This window comes from Haliotis cracherodii, unplaced genomic scaffold (assembly GCF_022045235.1).
Source record: "Haliotis cracherodii isolate W230 unplaced genomic scaffold, xgHalCrac1.p SCAF_28, whole genome shotgun sequence".
NCBI classification, from domain to species: Eukaryota; Metazoa; Mollusca; class Gastropoda; order Lepetellida; family Haliotidae; genus Haliotis; species Haliotis cracherodii.
The window spans coordinates 3,230,642-3,250,122 of record NW_027266284.1 but is presented as its reverse complement, the minus strand read 5'-3'; the positions used below and the strand labels follow the sequence as shown (position 1 = coordinate 3,250,122).

General features: G+C 39.5%; 1 protein-coding gene across 1 annotated transcript; it reads right to left on the bottom strand.

The window, feature by feature from the left end:
* Window positions 1–3,707: 3,707 nt before the first annotated feature.
* On the bottom strand, window positions 3,708–6,796 carry LOC139473317 (uncharacterized). Its single transcript, XM_071255844.1, has 3 exons — window positions 5,752–6,796; window positions 4,722–5,440; window positions 3,708–4,484 (listed from the first exon to the last, which is right to left on the bottom strand). The coding sequence occupies exons 1-3, from the start codon at window positions 6,794–6,796 to the stop codon at window positions 3,708–3,710; spliced, it is 2,541 nt and encodes an 846-aa protein (XP_071111945.1).
* Window positions 6,797–19,481: the final 12,685 nt, after the last annotated feature.

Genomic DNA, 19,481 nt, shown 5'->3' with positions numbered 1-19,481 from the left:
ATTTAATAGTCAAACTGCCTCAAATATGACTCAGATATAATCATTGTACATGAATTTATACTGTTTACGCCACATCGAGCGTCGCCTTCAATGAGGTTGCTTATTTTTCCACTAATTGCACATTGTTCCTTAAAACATTACTTATCTGGACATAGGAGAGCTGATGCAGAAAGAGCACGTTTGCTAAGACATGAACAAAATGTGTCTGTCAAAGTTAAAAGGTCATTACATTAAACACGCCTTTTAAATCTAATAATGCAATTGCATGCCTCATTAAGGGACATATTTATCGTCTTGACCTTGAAGACACCTTGACGTCACGTTGAAGTCACACATGATACCGGGCTGATTTGACCAACACTCATCACACCATCACGTGACGGAGCAATTCCCTCTGTGAAGAGTGTCACATGGGCCTGTAAAGCATGTAGATATGGGTATATAGACTGAAACCACACGTCTTAACGACATAGTCAGTCATACTATGCAGTCGTTCTCAACCTCAGTCCATAATGTATTCATTTATTATGATGCTGCATTTCACTTTACTGTAGAATGATTGCAGTGGCTTAAGAATTCTACCTCATAGCGGAAAAGGAATATTTTACACTATACATAGCAAATGCTACACGCACAAACTCATTTCGCCTATATACAGAGCTGAAAGTGTTGTAAGCCTAAGACATGGATGCACTTTGTTCTATTCATGGCTCCCTGTGAAGGAGATGGTAGACGTCGGTCTCGTGTACAGTTGAAGTTAACGTCGTGGCTGCAATATCTTGGACATATCGACGTTTATTATTTATTATTATTTAACCATCATTAATTGTGACGTGCAAGGACATCAATCTGTTTTTTAGATCACGTTCGTGACTTTATTGATAAAGATTATAGTTAAATCTTCCCAACAAGGTTTGGAGTGGTCTCCCTTTGACATCAGCGATAGCTATCAAACGCTTTGCTAGTAGCACTGATAATAAGCAAATCTCTGATAAAAGGCAAAATGTGCGATATGAATACCAGAGAGTGTAAACCTTTCGACATAATAAATTCGTTATGGTGTCTATAGTTGCCGTATACGGTGTCATAATAGAAACATATTTTTTTCTGCTTATGTAATATGACACCGTATACTGCAACTAAAGACACCATAACTGATAATATCTGAACCAAGGTCAACAGAAGGCGATATTCTAGGAATTATGGTAGGTAAACGTCCATTGACCACGCGCCCACCAGGCAACTATTGGCATGAAGTGGAATGAGTACTCCTTGTAAAAGAACCGGAACAGCACGATACTATACTGAACTAATTACAATGCCATCTCTAACTGAAACCATTCTGTTTACATAAAGTTGATTAACAATCAAATGGTTTAGTCAATGGCATTGACCAATCCTCTAACGTATCATATTTGGTAACTATGGAACAAGAAACACGGGTCGCTCTGACATTAAGATCGAAGCCTTGCAGATATCGCGCAACGCCGACACAATAGTGGTTTATGATTTAATCATATTTATTGACATCGTCATTTTGGACTGGTAAAAGCATATCTTGCTAATTATAGATCCTGGGCAATATGGTAATTCAGCAATGATGTACCTTGACTGCAGACAGTCAACACACGAGTCAGGTGTCCCAGACTCAGTAATAGGATTAGGAGTAATGGAAACAGTGAGTTTTTAAAGTTAATATTTAACGTCGTATCAGCAATTTTTCAGCCATACACCGAGGAGTGGGTTGGGTTTAACATCGCTTTGAAATGATTATGTTGGTAAAGCAAGGAATTTGTATCTGAGTATATTTATTTGAGTACGTTTGAGACCTCTTTCTGGCTTCATAAAATGCCAAGGAGAAGACATTACTTGGTATGCCGATATGACAATAAGATCAATGTTAGCTGAGACAATGCTGGTGGAATTTTTTTTTCCCAAAGACCAGTGTGAAAGTGGCTCCGGCATCTTAATTTTGTTGTTGACCTGTTCATCAAACAAGATGCGACTCTTATGAAAAAGTATAAAAGAAATAAAGACATAATTTATATAAAAAAAAAAGAAAAAGAAAAAAAAGGGTGGTGGAATTGGGATACCAAGAAGTAGAACCATGCAGCTTTGGCCCATTTTGAAACTGTTCCACAGAGAGGCTTGAAACCCAAGTAAATGCCGGATATGACTGCCTGGAATGCAAAAAGATGCAAGTGAATATTCTAATTAATACGTACGCACCAAGCCATTATGGATCTTGCATATACTGTAAATCATTAAATTATTATGAGTGCCTCGCAAAAAGTGCGCCATGAAATTAATGTGTAGAAAGCCCGTGTTTTGAAATTCATAAACAAACACAATCTCATTAATGTGCTTGAAACGATAACACCGCGGTCAAGGAGTCCATTATAGTGTTAACTGATAGCAGTTCTCTGTCACACTGTACTCTTCTCACAATAACCCCACACTGGACATGCGATCAACTTCAGCAGGAGCTCGATAGTAGGAAATGACAAATGACTATTTGAGCGAATGCCGTCCTCCGGGTAAGGTTGAAGCTGGGCTCTCACACGACAGCAGTAACCTCGTGGAGCTCATGTACAGTCCGGTCATAAGCAATCTGGAGATCTGGACTGACAACCCTTCAGTGAGAATTACACATGCATCTAGTGACAAGTTCCTGGTTGCCTAGCATCAGGGTGCCCTGTCCCGCCCGCCCCACCCCTACATCAGTCTGTCTCACAGACCCCAGCTAACAGATCAAAATAGTCCAACTCAAGTCTAGAAGTATTGTTCTTGTTCTTGGCTCCATTTGGATTTTATTTTATATTGAGTAGACATAGACTTTTAAATAAGAGAACTTAATTTCTGGGACTAAATGTCAGTCTACCCCAACACAACAGGACTAGGGATAGACACACACAATTACAAGAGCGGTAGCATTACGATACATGGACTTACAGTAGAAAAATTAGATGATAATTTAGAGTTTTTCGTTTCGCCTTTTTCACTGACTGAGGCCAAACAACACAATAACAACATGAAATAAGAATAGATAAAATTCCTATTTGTTTAAACGCTAATCTTTGAATGGCCCAGGGGGTACGTTTCAAGTGCATCACAGTGTTCTCCGACTCATGAACAGTTCTCGAAAATATTTTTTAAGTAGGGTCATGTAAACAATGTGGTATTTTTTTAACAATTTGGGTGCTAATTAAGGTTCTTGGAGTGTTGGCAATGTGTGAGCATTTGGATTCTCACTTCTGATCCTTGAACTAGTTAGTCCAAATCCCCGGCGCTTTGTTCCTCGCACATAATGCAGACCTGATATCAACTCCATGTTTTAACAAGCCATTTCAACGATTAGACAGCCGGTGCTCGCGCACTAACATTCCCTTAAGTATTGCCAACCAATGTCATTCGATTCCATATCCAAATAAGGGTTTTACTTGGAATGGTAGTACAGGTAGCACGTGATAATTCATTCTCAGATCCATAAATAATCCATGTCCAGACCAACCAACACATTTAATGAAGTTCAGATCATTGTCAGTTCTCTGACGCATCACTGGATGTCGTTTCCATAGCAACTGCAATCTATATTTTTGTTTTGAAAAAATGCACAATTCCCCGCTTCAGCACCAGACTGACATTTGTTTCATGGAATCATACCGATGAATGTATTTCATTGTAAAAAGCAACATTTGGTTGATATTTTATCTAAATATTGTATCCTCGAGTGGGGATTCCGGGACACGATAGGTCCCCGTCTCCTTGTTACACAGTGGTGTTTCAGGGGAAGGATAGGTCCCCGTCTCCTTGTTACACAGTGGTGTTTCTGTGGAAGGATAGGTCCCCGTCTCCTTGTTACACAGTGGTGTTTCTGTGGAAGGATAGGTCCCCGTCTCCTTGTTACACAGTGGTGTTTCAGGGGAAGGATAGGTCCCCGTCTCCTTGTTACACACTGGTGTTTCTGTGGAAGGATAGGTCCCCGTCTCCTTGTTACACAGTGGTGTTTCTGTGGAAGGATAGATCCCCGTCTCCTTGTTACACAGTGGTGTTTCTGTGGAAGGATAGGTCCCCGTCTCCTTGTTACACACTGGTGTTTCTGTGGAAGGATAGATCCCCGTCTCCTTGTTACACAGTGGTGTTTCAGGGGAAGGATAGGTCCCCGTCTCCTTGTTACACAGTGGTGTTTCAGGGGAAGGATAGGTCCCCGTCTCCTTGTTACACAGTGGTGTTTCTGTGGAAGGATAGGTCCCCGTCTCCTTGTTACACAGTGGTGTTTCAGGGGAAGGATAGGTCCCCGTCTCCTTGTTACACAGTGGTGTTTCTGTGGAAGGATAGGTCCCCGTCTCCTTGTTACACAGTGTTGTTTCAGGGGAAGGATAGGTCCCCGTCTCCTTGTTACACAGTTGTGTTTCAGGGGAAGGATAGGTCCCCGTCTCCTTGTTACACAGTGGTGTTTCTGTGGAAGGATAGGTCCCCGTCTCCTTGTTACACAGTGGTGTTTCTGTGGAAGGATAGGTCCCCGTCTCCTTGTTACACAGTGGTGTTTCTGTGGAAGGATAGGTCCCCGTCTCCTTGTTACACAGTGGTGTTTCTGTGGAAAGATAGGTCCCCGTCTCCTTGTTACACAGTGGTGTTTCAGGGGAAGGATAGGTCCCCGTCTCCTTGTTACACAGTGGTGTTTCAGGGGAAGGATAGGTCCCCGTCTCCTTGTTACACACTGGTGTTTCAGGGGAAGGATAGGTCCCCGTCTCCTTGTTACACACTGGTGTTTCAGGGGAAGGATAGGTCCCCGTCTCCTTGTTACACAGTGGTGTTTCTGTGGAAGGATAGGTCCCCGTCTCCTTGTTACACACTGGTGTTTCAGGGGAAGGATAGGTCCCCGTCTCCTTGTTACACAGTGGTGTTTCAGGGGAAGGATAGGTCCCCGTCTCCTTGTTACACAGTGGTGTTTCAGGGGAAGGATAGGTCCCCGTCTCCTTGTTACACAGTGGTGTTTCTGTGGAAGGATAGGTCCCCGTCTCCTTGTTACACAGTGGTGTTTCTGTGGAAGGATAGGTCCCCGTCTCCTTGTTACACACTGGTGTTTCAGGGGAAGGATAGGTCCCCGTCTCCTTGTTACACGGTGGTGTTTCTGTGGAAGGATAGGTCCCCGTCTCCTTGTTACACAGTGGTGTTTCTGTGGAAGGATAGGTCCCCGTCTCCTTGTTACACAGTGGTGTTTCAGGGGAAGGATAGGTCCCCGTCTCCTTGTTACACAGTGGTGTTTCAGGGGAAGGATAGGTCCCCGTCTCCTTGTTACACAGTGGTGTTTCAGGGGAAGGATAGGTCCCCGTCTCCTTGTTACACAGTGGTGTTTCAGGGGAAGGATAGGTCCCCGTCTCCTTGTTACACACTGGTATTTCTGTGGAAGGATAGGTCCCCGTCTCCTTGTTACACACTGGTGTTTCAGGGGAAGGATAGGTCCCCGTCTCCTTGTTACACAGTGGTGTTTCAGGGGAAGGATAGTTCCCGTCTCCTTGTTACACAGTGGTGTTTCTGTGGAAGGATAGGTCCCCGTCTCCTTGTTAAACACTGGTGTTTCAGGGGAAGGATAGGTCCCCGTCTCCTTGTTACACAGTGGTGTTTCAGGGGAAGGATAGGTCCCCGTCTCCTTGTTACACAGTGGTGTTTCTGTGGAAGGATAGGTCCCCGTCTCCTTGTTACACAGTGGTGTTTCAGGGGAAGAATAGGTCCCCGTCTCCTTGTTACACAGTGGTGTTTCTGTGGAAGGATAGGTCCCCGTCTCCTTGTTACACAGTGGTGTTTCTGTGGAAGGATAGGTCCCCGTCTCCTTGTTACACAGTGGTGTTTCAGGGGAAGGATAGGTCCCCGTCTCCTTGTTACACAGTGGTGTTTCAGGGGAAGGATAGGTCCCCGTCTCCTTGTTACACAGTGGTGTTTCAGGGGAAGGATAGGTCCCCGTCTCCTTGTTACACAGTGGTGTTTCTGTGGAAGGATAGGTCCCCGTCTCCTTGTTACACAGTGGTGTTTCTGTGGAAGGATAGGTCCCCGTCTCCTTGTTACACAGTGGTGTTTCTGTGGAAGGATAGGTCCCCGTCTCCTTGTTACACAGTGGTGTTTCAGGGGAAGGATAGATCCCCGTCTCCTTGTTACACAGTGGTGTTTCTGTGGAAGGATAGATCCCCGTCTCCTTGTTACACAGTGGTGTTTCAGGGGAAGGATAGATCCCCGTCTCCTTGTTACACAGTGGTGTTTCTGTGGAAGGATAGATCCCCGTCTCCTTGTTACACACTGGTGTTTCTGTGGAAGGATAGATCCCCGTCTCCTTGTTACACAGTGGTGTTTCTGTGGAAGGATAGGTCCCCGTCTCCTTGTTACACACTGGTGTTTCAGGGGAAGGATAGATCCCCGTCTCCTTGTTACACAGTGGTGTTTCTGTGGAAGGATAGGTCCCCGTCTCCTTGTTACACAGTGGTGTTTCTGTGGAAGGATAGGTCCCCGTCTCCTTGTTACACAGTGGTGTTTCAGGGGAAGGATAGGTCCCCGTCTCCTTGTTACACAGTGGTGTTTCAGGGGAAGGATAGGTCCCCGTCTCCTTGTTACACAGAGGTGTTTCTGTGGAAGGATAGGTCCCCGTCTCCTTGTTACACAGTGGTGTTTCTGTGGAAGGATAGGTCCCCGTCTCCTTGTTACACAGAGGTGTTTCTGTGGAAGGATAGGTCCCCGGATCCTTGTGATACAGTGGTGTTTCTGGGGAAGGATAGGTCCCCGCACTGGACAAAATATCATCCATTCCAAACAATCCAAAACTTGGAAATACCACCATTCCAAATGGAAATATGACCATTCCAAAATCGGTCAAGGTCATATTTCCAAGCTTGGATTTGTTTGGATATGTTTGGATATCTTTGGATACAACATGTCATAATCATATCTGTTAAACGTTGTACATCTTTTGACCTTATGTGAGATTAGAAATTTTGTTTTGTATTTTGGCACTATTTACCACGAAAAGACCAAATCATGAGCAAATTTAACTAAAAGAATTTCTTTCATTTAAAGTGGCTACTCTTTATATTTAATTTCTTATCTTCCTTGTCTATAATCATATGACATTGACTATGAACTTTAAACAATTAAACAAATATTTTGTTTTCCCATATCGACTGACGGTTGTCGTAGAACAAAGACCGTTTCGAGAATAGAGGGCCTCATCATTATAATTTGAACTAATATACATATGTACATAATAGTACTAGGTATAAATGAATTTTGATAAGTGTTCTCACAAGTATATGAACTTCAAATTATCTCGGATTTATGCGCAACACATAGGACTGGAAATTTTATAATTGGTCTGGGACTATCTGACGGTAATTCAAAACAGGGAACAAGATTTCGTCAAATGAATCATTGAGCCAGGAATGCAACGATTTAAATGCTGACAAAATGAATAAACATATCTGGAACAGAGTAGATTGTTCATGTGGACAATTATATGCTCCGTCTATCGCCAATGAAGTTTATCACCCCATATTATAGCATTTGTTTCATATAAAAGATAGAAGCCAAATAAATGGGACAATTAGTTGTTATGAATTAGCTTTACCTCTGTGACATATTACGCAACTAAAGGTGAATACATTTATCAATTAATCAATTACAGTAATTAACCTAGTGTCCTTATTTATATACAATTTAATTACGTATTGGGGTACAATATATAATATGCATATACAAGGAATGATTTCTTATTTTGTCAATTTAATCATAACCCAAATCATACAAATCAAACATGTGAAAATAAAAGTAGTGACTAACTTTATGAACAAGGGTATAAATACTCAATTGTATCTATTAATCCTAATAGTATAACAATAAATCCTGTGTATTTACTGAGCATATTTAGATACATCCGGATCTACGACCGCAGTCATATAATCAATCAAGGAAAGTATATTAGATTGAATTAAAAATGTGCTATCGCTAAAACAAAATTTTCCGTTATCCACGTAAGCCTAAACCTGGGAGAAATAAAGTTCTGCTCTGTTCTGAAGGCGCCGTCATGATTAGTTGGCGCCAGTCTAGACTGTCCAATCAACGTGAATATACAAACCGTGATGTTACTTGACCAGTTGAGGACACCTGTCAAACTCAAAGTGCCCCTGGTCCTCCACCCACCATGTGTAATACTTTAGCGCACTTGTTTTATTTGCAGTTATATCACTGTTAGGCTGAGTGATGAGAGAATACATTTTGTTGTTTTTGTTAACGATCGTTTCCGCTTTCTACATGGTAACCTTATAAGTGACTAACTTTTTTATCATGATGAAATGAAACATATTAAAATAATCAGAGGGACTGACGATCGCATTTTTCGCATAAATGTCATGCTCGCATTAATTTCATGATTTACTGAAGATAGATTTGGACATTTCTGAGCAACGATCATGTTTGGGTAAGGGAAGTAAATCTTGTCTCCGCTTGCAATTGGATTCAATCGGGCGAGCAGTTCCGAGATCGCAGGTTGACTGTTCGGTACGCATCCATGTTGTTCACGCTCAGCTGATCACGGGGCCTCATTTTTCTGTATTCTGCTTATGAGCCGGGATGCGCATGAAACACGGGTGTCAAAACGAATATATTTACCAATCATATATTATACGGTCAATTGCCTAAAAGTCGGGCCAAGAAAAGTCGGGCCGGGCCAGTGGATAATGCTAAAAATGGATTGCAGAATAATAAAACGAAACGTGCACATCTAGGCAGATCGCAAATGTCCACAAACGAATACGTTTTGCTCATTTAATTGAGTTTGAATCAAAATGCATCTTCAACAATGTAATAAACTGATAATTATGACGTGAGTCCTCGTAGAAAGGTCAGTGTCTTGACTGTGTGTTTTCTTTGATGAGAAAGTTTCTCGCCGACCTTATATCGTGTAAGGGTGTGATGTCCAGGGCAGGGACGATGTGTCCAGTGTTTTGACTGATATAGAAGATTTAACGTGCGCTTGTAGCGACCAGAACTGGGATAAACACCGTAGAGAATTATATCTGTGGCATGCAACTATGCGTTTGATTGACAAACATTTAATAAGAGCAAAATCATCTGCACTTCTTGTGTTTTGTATTTTTACTCCGTTCTGCAAAGTGCGCCAATGGCAATGCTACTGACTCGATGTCCGACATTTGCAGCTAAATGTAGCAGCGTATAAAAGTTGTATTGCGGTACTAAAGCGGAATACAAATTCTTCTTTTTATGCAGATCGCTCATGAAAAAATGCAATTCCTATTAAAATGGTCGTGTTGCTTATTATCTGTAATCACTGCCCATTGCCATGTTTAAATTCTAACCATGATATCACTCCCAAATGTATTATTTAATTGTCTATCATATCATAACCTTTGTGAAGTGGTGACATGTTTAATAACAGAGTAAATTTTCTGTGAATTCCGAAAGAGTGAAAGTGGTGTGTGCAACCCAAGAGGGGGCTTTTAGGGGTTGCTTATATTGAATTTTTGGAATTTTTAAATTTGGAATAAATGCCGAGGTAGGTGGAGGAGGGAACTAAGGGAGCCGGGTGAGGTGGGTGTTTGTATGTTTATTGGATTTTGGATTGGTAGATTAATTAGTTTTTAGATGCGCTTAATTAGGTCTGTTTTGATTAGGAACACGCCTAGGGCCTTGAAGTTTTCAAGTTTATTTTGAGGGTTTAGTATTTTATCTAGAGTAGGAACCTTATTTAGATTGAGGGTGGTTTGTAGTGTGGTTCTGTATGTTTGGTAGTGGGTGCAGTGGATGAGTGCGTGTTCTGTGGTTTCGGGTTGTTTGCAGTGGGGGCAGTTGCCTGTTGTGTGCCTTTTAAGTTGTGATTAATCTGTCAATTTCTTTTTAGGGGTGTAGGATTTTAGGTTTGGCTAGTGGTTTGCTGAGCACTTTTTTTATTTGGCTATTTGAGTTTTGATATTGATTATGCCATTTTTTGTTTGTTTACACTTTTAATTTCTGATTTTGAGATGGGTAGGTTTAGGCTTATTTCTGGTATTTTGAGAGATAATTTAGCTGCTTTATCGGCGCTTTCGTTGCCGTAAATTCCTACGTGGGCGGGGATCCACAAGAAGGTTATTTGTTTGCTCGCTTTTGTTAGGTCGTTCGAGCTTTTAAGTATTTGGTTTATTAATTTAGGTCGGTTTTTTTTGTATTTTTGTTTTGGAGGGCTTGTAGTCCACTAAGGGAGTCTGTGAGAATTAGGATTTTATTGTTGTTTTTAGATTGTTGGTTATGCAGGGCTGAGGACATGCCCATAAGTTCGGCCGTGAATATAGATTGGTTGTTAGGGAGTCGGTAAGATTGTGTGGATATAACTGGTTGTGTGGTATGGACTCCGAAGCCTGTGTGGTTGGAGATCGGGTCTGAAGATCTGTCAGTGTATATGTGACACCAATTTGGCCAATTTTCGTGTATGTATGCAAGTGTGGTGGTTTTAGCAATGTTTGGGTCGGTTTGTTTATTTATTTGGTTTGCTAGCGTTGTGTTTATTTTGGGTATTTTGAGTTTAGGGGGTGAAGATATTTGATTTTTTGCAGTTTTGTTTAAGATTTTGAGTTTGGTGTTCATTGAGGTAGTTAGTTATTCTTTGGGATATTGGGGTGAGTAAGGGGTGTTTGCGAGCTAGAGCTTGTTTTTTTGGCTAATGTTTTGGTTAATTAAGTTTTGGATGAGAGGGTTTGCTTGGGACGCGGCCCAGAAATTAAGGTTTAGATGTTCCCTGCGTAGATTTAGTGGCATTTCCCCTGTAAGTGCCTGAAGTGAGGTGTAGGAGGTGCCATGTTGGGTGCGTGTAATTAATTTAAGGGCTTGGTATTGTATTGAGTCAAGTTTTTTAGATAGAGAGTTGTTAAGGGTATTGTATATGGCGCAGCCGTAGTCTAGTTTTGATCTAATTAGTGCTGTATAGAGTGAGAGGAGGGTATCTTTGGAGGCTCCCCAGTTAGAGCCGGTGAGACACCTTAGTGTGTTAAGGTCTTTGCTGCATCTAGTTTTTAGGTTTTGGACGTGAGCCTCCCAGGTGAGGTGTTGATCGAAAATGAGTCCTAAGAATTTGGTTTGTTTTGTGAATTTGATTGTTTGGTTGTTTAGCTGGAGGATTGGGAAGGGAGGTTTCGGGTTTTTATGTTTGAATACTACTCCTGTTGTGTTATCTGAGTTAAGGGAGAAGCCCCATTTGTCTGCCCATTGTTGTATTTTATTTAGAGATTTTTGGATTAAGTTTTCTGCCATTTTTATACTTTTAGTGCAGATCCATAGGGCTCCGTCATCCGCGAATTTTGAAGTGTTTAGTTTAGGGGATAAGCCCTCGAATAGATCGTTTATCATTATATTGAAGAGGGTTGGGCTGAGGATGCTGCCCTTGGGAGTGCCATTTTCTAGGGGACACTGGTCCGATAGCGTATGGTCTATACCCACGGTTATTTTGCGATTGTTTAGGAAATCTTGGATGAAGTTTATTATTTGGCCTTTTAGTCCTATTTTTTTTAGTTTTTGTATTAGCCCGTGGTGCCATACCATATCGAAAGCTTATTTGTATTGCTTGTTTAGCTGTCCTGTTTTTATATCCTGTTCTAGTCGGGCGAGGAGTGTTTTGACTACTCTTCTTTCATTAATTAACGTGTTGGGTATTAACCTTTAATAACAGAGGATGTTTTCTTGAAGTGGATATTCGCGAATGTCATAGGGCTGACACGACACGTGTTAAGAACTGTCCTAGCACTTCTAAAGTTCCTAACATTCTTTATATCTAAAGACTAGTATTATATCTAATCATATACCACTTTATTGTCTCATATTGCGGTAGATAAAGAAAATCAACTTTAAACACACAAATATCTCAAATGTGTTTACATCTGTAGCTTTATATTTTATCTACCTGTATACCACTTTATAATGTCACAGTACATCGTATTTAAAGAAAACAAGGTGCTCAAAGTGAAGCCCTTTTCACTCTACATTCTCAACATAGTCTCTATCAGAAGTGTTTGGCTTGTAATGGGTCAGACTTGGCCCTGGCTGTCAAAATCAACTTTAAACACACAAATGTATCCTCAAATGTGTTTACATCTGTAGCTTTATATTTTATCTACCTGTATACCACTTTATAATGTCACAGTACATCGTATTTAAAGAAAACAAGGTGCTCAAAGTGAAGCACTTTTCCCTCTACATTCTCAACATAGTCTCTATCAGAAGTGTTTGGTTTGTGTTGGTTCCGACTTGGCCCGGGCTGTCAAAATCTACTTAAACATCACAGATGTAACATCAAATGTGTTTACATCTATAGACAAGTATTATGTCTACCTAAATACTACTTTATATTGTCTCAGATCGCGGTATTTAAAGAAAACAAGGAGCTCAAAGTGAAGCTCCTGTGTGTAATCGGGTTAATTGTACGGTATACATTGTAGACAGACAATAATTTCTTAATGTCTCACTTCTGTACATACATAAAACAGCTTTGTACAAATAAACATTGATATAATGTACAGAACCATTCAATAGAATTATGAGAGATTATTAACAGAATATCTAACTGACAAGTGTATGATACATTGTTGAATTAACATTAGATAAGGTTGAGAATTATTTGCATGTTTTTTCAATACATACGATGATAACCAGCCAACTCAGAAATCAGAGCTGTTTTTTGTGATGTCAGCAAAGCCTTTGATAGAGTATGGCACAAAGGAATTATTCATAAACTCAATGCTTACAGTATCAAAGGTAATCTTTTGAAATGGTTTGAAAGCTACTTAGAACATAGAGTCCAAAAAGTAGTCAATAATGGTTATACCTTGGGGTCCCCCAAGGGTCAGTCCTTGGACCACTGCTTTTTATTGTTTATATAAATGACATTGTCGAAGGTATCGAGAGTAATATACGCCTGTTCGCAGACGATACATCTATATATGTCATCATTGATGATCAAATCTCTCTAGCAAATTGTATCAACAATGATTTGACAAAAATCTCAAACTGGGCCCAAAAATGGCAAGTAGGTTTCAATCCGATAAGACCAAAACTATAACATTCAGTCGCAAAGTCAATTCTGGTTTTAGACCAAACTTGGAGAGTTCCGTTATTGAAGAAGTACAAAGTCATAAACATTTAGGAATTACACTTCAATCTGATTGTTCATGGAAAATACACATTAACGAAATTATTAGAAAAATCAGTCCAATGATCAACTGCCTAAGGAACTTTAAATACAGACTAACAAGAAACACGCTTGAAACTATGTACACATCTTTTATCCTAACTTCGACTACTGCTGTCATATTTGAGACAACTGTACAAACGAACAATCATTGTTATTGGAGAATTTACATTTGGACGCATTGAGAACTATTTGTGGGGCGGTTCCGGGTACCAGTCATGTTAAAATTTATAACGAAACAAACTTTCAGTCCTTAAAAGAACGACGACACCGCTTCAAATTGATTACATTTTACAAAATGAAAAACAGTATTTCACCTGTATATCTCAACGATCTCATTCCAAGTCCAGTCTCCGATAATAGCAATTATAACCTTAGAAATAGATCTAACATACAAACAATCAAATGTAGAACCCAGACCTATGCTAAATCATATCTTCCGGATACGATTAATCTGTAGAACGCTCTACCCAATGAAGTTACTAATTCACTTGCTCATTAAAAGAATTCAAATCCTTAATTAATCGTTCTGATACAATTATTAATAATTTTGACCTAAAATACGGTCATAGATCATGCCAAATTATCCACTGTCGCCTGAGGCTCGGCTGCAGTGACCTAAACGCTGATAAGTTTAGACGACATGTATCAGACATATGAGACTGCACTTGTGGGTATCACTTCCCGCAATTCTCTTTTTCTATACCTGTCAAAAATACCATAATATCAGAAACACTATGTACTTCTACACACATGGGTATGATTTGAAAACGGTATTACATGGCAATAGTTCAGTTAGCAGTTCTACAAACATGACTATTCTTAAATCAGTTCACGATTTCATTGTCAAAAGCAAAAGATTCGAGTAGCATTTTATGCATGTGGTAATGGAAAACTGCTATATCTTATTTCACAGACACCACTTGTATTGGCTTCATATATTTCATTTGTGTATTTAGTATGTTTATGTTTAGCAATATTTTATATATAATCTGATATATAACCAGCTGTTGTAAAGTTATTACCTGGAGAGGTATTTACATAAGCAAGTTTTGCTTGTTTACCGATCCAGATTTCTTTTGAAATAAAAACGTTTAAATCACCAGCCTACTCATATTTTTACCCTGTTCCCCATTGTTTGAAAGTGTGTCGTCTGCTACCCCAGCTGGAGCCATCTGGTAACAATTAATCACAAGCTGTCAATATACAATACAGTATAATACATCAAGATGACAGTTAACATGTAACGATTAAGTATTTCTAAGAAACTTAAAGATATGTACAATATCTAGATATATGTATCTTTAATTTGCTTAGAAAAACTTAATCTTTACATGAAAACTGTCATCTTGATGTATTATTCTGTTTTGTATATTGACAGCTGGTGACTGAGCCGTGATTGCTGCCAAGGGCGGTTACACGAGATACTGAGTTCAGCGCACCCTTGTGGCCTTATGTGACATGACAACGAACAGTTTCCAATGCCTTTGTACGACAACATGTGACTATCGGACTCCAAAATTTCATATTTGTACCTATGATATTAAATATATCGACTTTATTAGGTTCAATAAATTTACTAACAAATCTACCTATTGCGCATTGAGCGATTATCTCCTTTAGCTGTATGCGTAGTATAGAGCTTTATCAGGCGCGACCTTTCAATGCTGTATATCTTATTCAAGCTGTATCACTGAAAAATGACTGATAATCTCCCTTACCCGAAAAGCTCTTTTGCGCACTACCTTAGCAATGTATCGTATGTTATTCAGGCAGGGAGCGAGAATGGTTCCAGGAATGAATTAAGGTCAAGCATTCAGTCGTTCTCCCTTCACAATGCTCTTGCAACTTATTGTTCAACACGATTAAATCCCAGGTTTCTATGAAGCATGACTTTGTTCAATAAACAACACATGTAAAACAACGGGTTTGATATCAGCTATGTGTAATAAGTTGTCTTCACAATCACATGTATGGTGCTTGCTGTGCAGATTTGAGCACAGTTTCAAGTCGTTCACTGTTTGTAAAATATGATTCATACCGTTTCATACGGCGGTATATGGTTCTGCAAGGTTTATTGTATTGACAGCTGTTTTAACTTCCTGCAGAGATTATACACCCGTATAAGTTCTTTGCTTCTGGATACATTGGAAATCAACATGTTGGCCTGTAGTTTGCAATTATTCTCCTGAAAAATAATTCGGTTGCATGATATATTCACGATGTTTGGCTTGAACATAGTAACATTCTTCTGAACATACTTCAAATTTAAGCCAGAAGTAATCACAACACAAACCCAGTTAACCAAACGGAACTGTACACAAGAGTAGCGAGTGAGTGAGTTGGGTTTAACGCCGCTTTGAATAGTATATTTCCAGTTATATCACGGCGTGTTAGCTTGATGTGGATGGAAATCCCGAAGTGATGCAGGTCTCAGACGTTCACCACTTTGGTGAAACCCATGAGCACAGGTATAGTGCTGACAACATAAACGGGGCGAACCGGGTTTCGAACACACTGTCATAGGTTTCTGGCGTGCCCAAGGGACACCACTCTGCATAGCGAATTGCAGCGCATGAGGCCAACCGTGCCCCCGTACACAACTGTAGCAAACTATCATACTACAAAGATGTTGAAGATGAGATATATATTGCGTAACATTCCATGAAGAAACAGTGGCAATATTACACTATCACAAACTACAAAATATATGCACAATAAGTGCAAAACACATAAGTACATTCAACATACAGAGAAGGCACATTATAACAAGTTTATTTTAAAACAAGTGTATTATAATGATGTAGAAACAATATGAGAATTGAGCAAAACATTTCTGATAGAGTCTATGTTCAGAATGTAGAGGAAAAAGTGCTTCACTTTGAGCTCCCCACTCTCTTTAAATACCGCGATCTGTGACATTATAAAGTAGTATAAAGGCAGATATAATACAAATTTATAGATGTAAACACATTTGATGATACATCTGTGTGTTTAAAGTTGATTTTGACAGCCCGGACCAAGTCGGACCCAACACAAGCCAAACACTTTTGATGGAGACTATGTTGAGAATGGAGAGGGAAAAGGGCTTCACTTTGAGCACCTTGTTTCCTTTAAATACCGCGACCTGAGACATTAGAAAGTGGTATATGGGTAGAGTTAATACTAATCTACAGATGAAAACACATTTGATGATACATCTGTGTGTTTAAAGTTGATTTTGACAGCCCAGGTCAAGTCGGAAGAACACCTCTGACAAAGATTTTCTTAAGAAAATACAGTAAAAGTGTTTGACTTTAATGGATCAGTTTTCTTTCAATGCGATGTACTGTGCCATTATAAAGTGTTATATAGGTAGATATAATACTACTCTATAGATGTAAACATATTTGATGATACATCTGTGTGTTTAAAGTTGATTTTGACAGCCCGGGCCAAGTCGGATTATATATATTGAAGATTATTAAGTCTCTTTTATCAGCCGCTACGTTTGTATCGTTTGCATTGTACAAAGAAATATTTTATCTGTCCTTTTGCAGATTTAGCCCCAGAATGTGCTCATTCGAATTAGGAACGAAAATAATTGCTTATCATGAGTACATATGATACAGTTAAAAGTTACTTGTACACTGTAAATGTATTCACTTTAAAGTCGTATACGACCTTCGCGAGCGAGTTATATGATCCAGGTTAATTGGAACGAAGTCTAGAAAGGGTTATAAAGTTTTGTATTTGGTAATGTGTAGGTTTGTTAAATATGATTATTTTAATTCCTTTTATTCAAAATGCAAAAAAATAATTATGCGCAGAAAAATAGAGCTGACTTTATGGGAGATATGGCGTTAGCCACCTGAGATTGTCTGGTGGACACGGTTTAACCTTACTGTGTCCTCACCCTGGTTGTTGTCGATGTTATAAGGGATTGGGAGCTACAGCTAATTGCATTTTTGGTTACAGTCTGTCTCACTAAAGTGTAGGTGAACTCTGTTCAATTAGTATATGAAATGCCCCAAAATGTAAACTCCAGACAATAATAACCTGAGAGTAAATCCACGTGCGTCTGCCTTTCCGCTCGTTCACTTGAAATTCAGTGACAATGTTGCTGAACAGTTGAATCTGATGGACGTATTGTGCAGAACCTGTTTGACACTATTGGTTCCAGGACCACTAACACTGGGAAGAGTGGCGCTCTGATCTGAAAAAAAGTTTGGTCCTAACCGCCCCAACATCTACAAGTTTGTAAGCTTTTTGACATTTTTAAGAGGAAATTAACAGTCCCATGCTGAGACCTTTCTCAAAATTCAGGCCGGTGGCAGGCTGCCAACAAAGAGAAGAAAATATCGCCACCTCGACACACGTGTGCTCAGTCAAACGATGAACTTACGACCGGCAGAAAACAACTCCAGTTGAGTATGTCGATGCTGTATCTCAACCGTGTTGGCCTGAAAAATTAAACATGCTAATTAAACCCATAATCGTATAATTATTTTTGATAGAAACCGTATCTTAGTTTGTTCTTGCACTGTATCATATCGTGTATTTCATCTGTATATGTGTAATGTGTATATGTATAAATGACTACACTTTTACCGCATATTCTGCAACAGACAATAATTAATCACCTTATTATTGTCTCTCCATTTACCATGGCTGACTGCACTAATACCCTTTTTAACAGTGGACACCGATTTCAGTATACATGTAGGCTTTTTGTTTAAAAAGGAATATGCAGGAAATTATATGTAACAATTAACTGTGTACTAATTACATGTTTGAATGTTATCAGTTTTGCGTTCTGAGATACAGTGATGTAAGCATCTTCTACAATTAACAATACATGTATATAATAAAATACTAAACTCTCTGCCGGAATTTTTCGTGGAAATCATTCGATCAAGTATAAATGACTGCGTGACAAGACAAATCAACTATTTATACCCGATAAAAGAAACTGGCTCATTTTAGGAACAGTGCTATATCAGGACATTTGCAAGTTCTAACCAAGCAGATACATTAGAGACAGTGACTAGACTACATTTACGTAATCCGTACCAATCAGAGGTGTAAAATAACTGAAAATCATATCTGTCGGAGACCTACCAAATTTACCAAGTTTTATTATTTCTATATTTATTACAATGCAAATACTTTAGTGATACATTTTTTCAGAGGAGAGGGCATACATACAAGTATATTGCTTCCGTGTGTGAATGCAGGTAATACTTGGCATCTCAGTTCTCAGTTTTATACCGGTGGTATGTCTGAATTTGTATATGGAACCATGCGTACAGCAAGACAATTACTTGCTTGTCGTCAGTTAGTATATAAGTGGTGACTGATGATGGCATGTCTGTTGTTGCAATACATAAGTGGTCACTGATGATAATGGCATGTCTATTGTTGCAGTACATAAGTGGTGACTGATGATGATGGCATGTCTATTGTTGCACTACATAAGAGGTGACTGATGATGGCATGTCTGTTGTTGCAATACATAAGAGGTGACTGATGATGGCATGTCTAATGTTGCAATACATAAGTGGTGACTGATGATGATGGCATGTCTATTGTTGCACTACATAAGTGGTGACTGATGATGGCATGTCTGTTGTTGCAATACATAAGTGGTGACTTATGATAGCATGTCTAATGTTGCAATACATAAGAGGTGACTGATGATGGCATGTCTATTGTTGCAGTACATAAGTGGTGACTGATGATGGCATGTCTGTTGTTGCAATACATAAGTGGTGACTTATGATAGCATGTCTAATGTTGCAATACATAAGAGGTGACTGATGATGGCATGTCTATTGTTGCAGTACATAAGTGGTGACTGATGATGGCATGTCTGTTGTTGCAATACATAAGTGGTGACTTATGATAGCATGTCTAATGTTGCAATACATAAGAGGTGACTGATGATGGCATGTCTAATGTTGCAATACATAAGAGGTGACTGATGATGATGGCATGTCTATTGTTGCAGTACATAAGTGGTGACTGATGATGGCATGTCTATTGTTGCAATACATAAGAGGTGACTGATGATGGCATGTCTATTGTTGCAGTACATAAGTGGTGACTGATGATGGCATGTCTAATGTTGCAATACATAAGAGGTGACTGATGATAGCATGTCTATTGTTGCAGTACATAAGTGGTGACTGATGATGATGGCATGTCTATTGTTGCACTACATAAGAGGTGACTGATGATGGCATGTCTATTGTTGCACTACATAAGAGGTGACTGATGATGGCAT

Bases quoted from the DNA above. Each gene is read 5' to 3' on its own strand.
- LOC139473317 (XM_071255844.1), bottom strand. From the start codon at position 6,796: ATGGATGATATTTTGTCCAGTGCGGGGACCTATCCTTCCCCAGAAACA. The intron at 5,441-5,751 runs GTAACAAGGAGA...CTGAAACACCAG, and splicing joins TTCCACAGAAACACCACTGT to TGTGTAACAAGGAGACGGGG. The intron at 4,485-4,721 runs GTGTGTAACAAG...CTGTGTAACAAG, and splicing joins ATCCTTCCCCTGAAACACCA to GAGACGGGGACCTATCCTTC.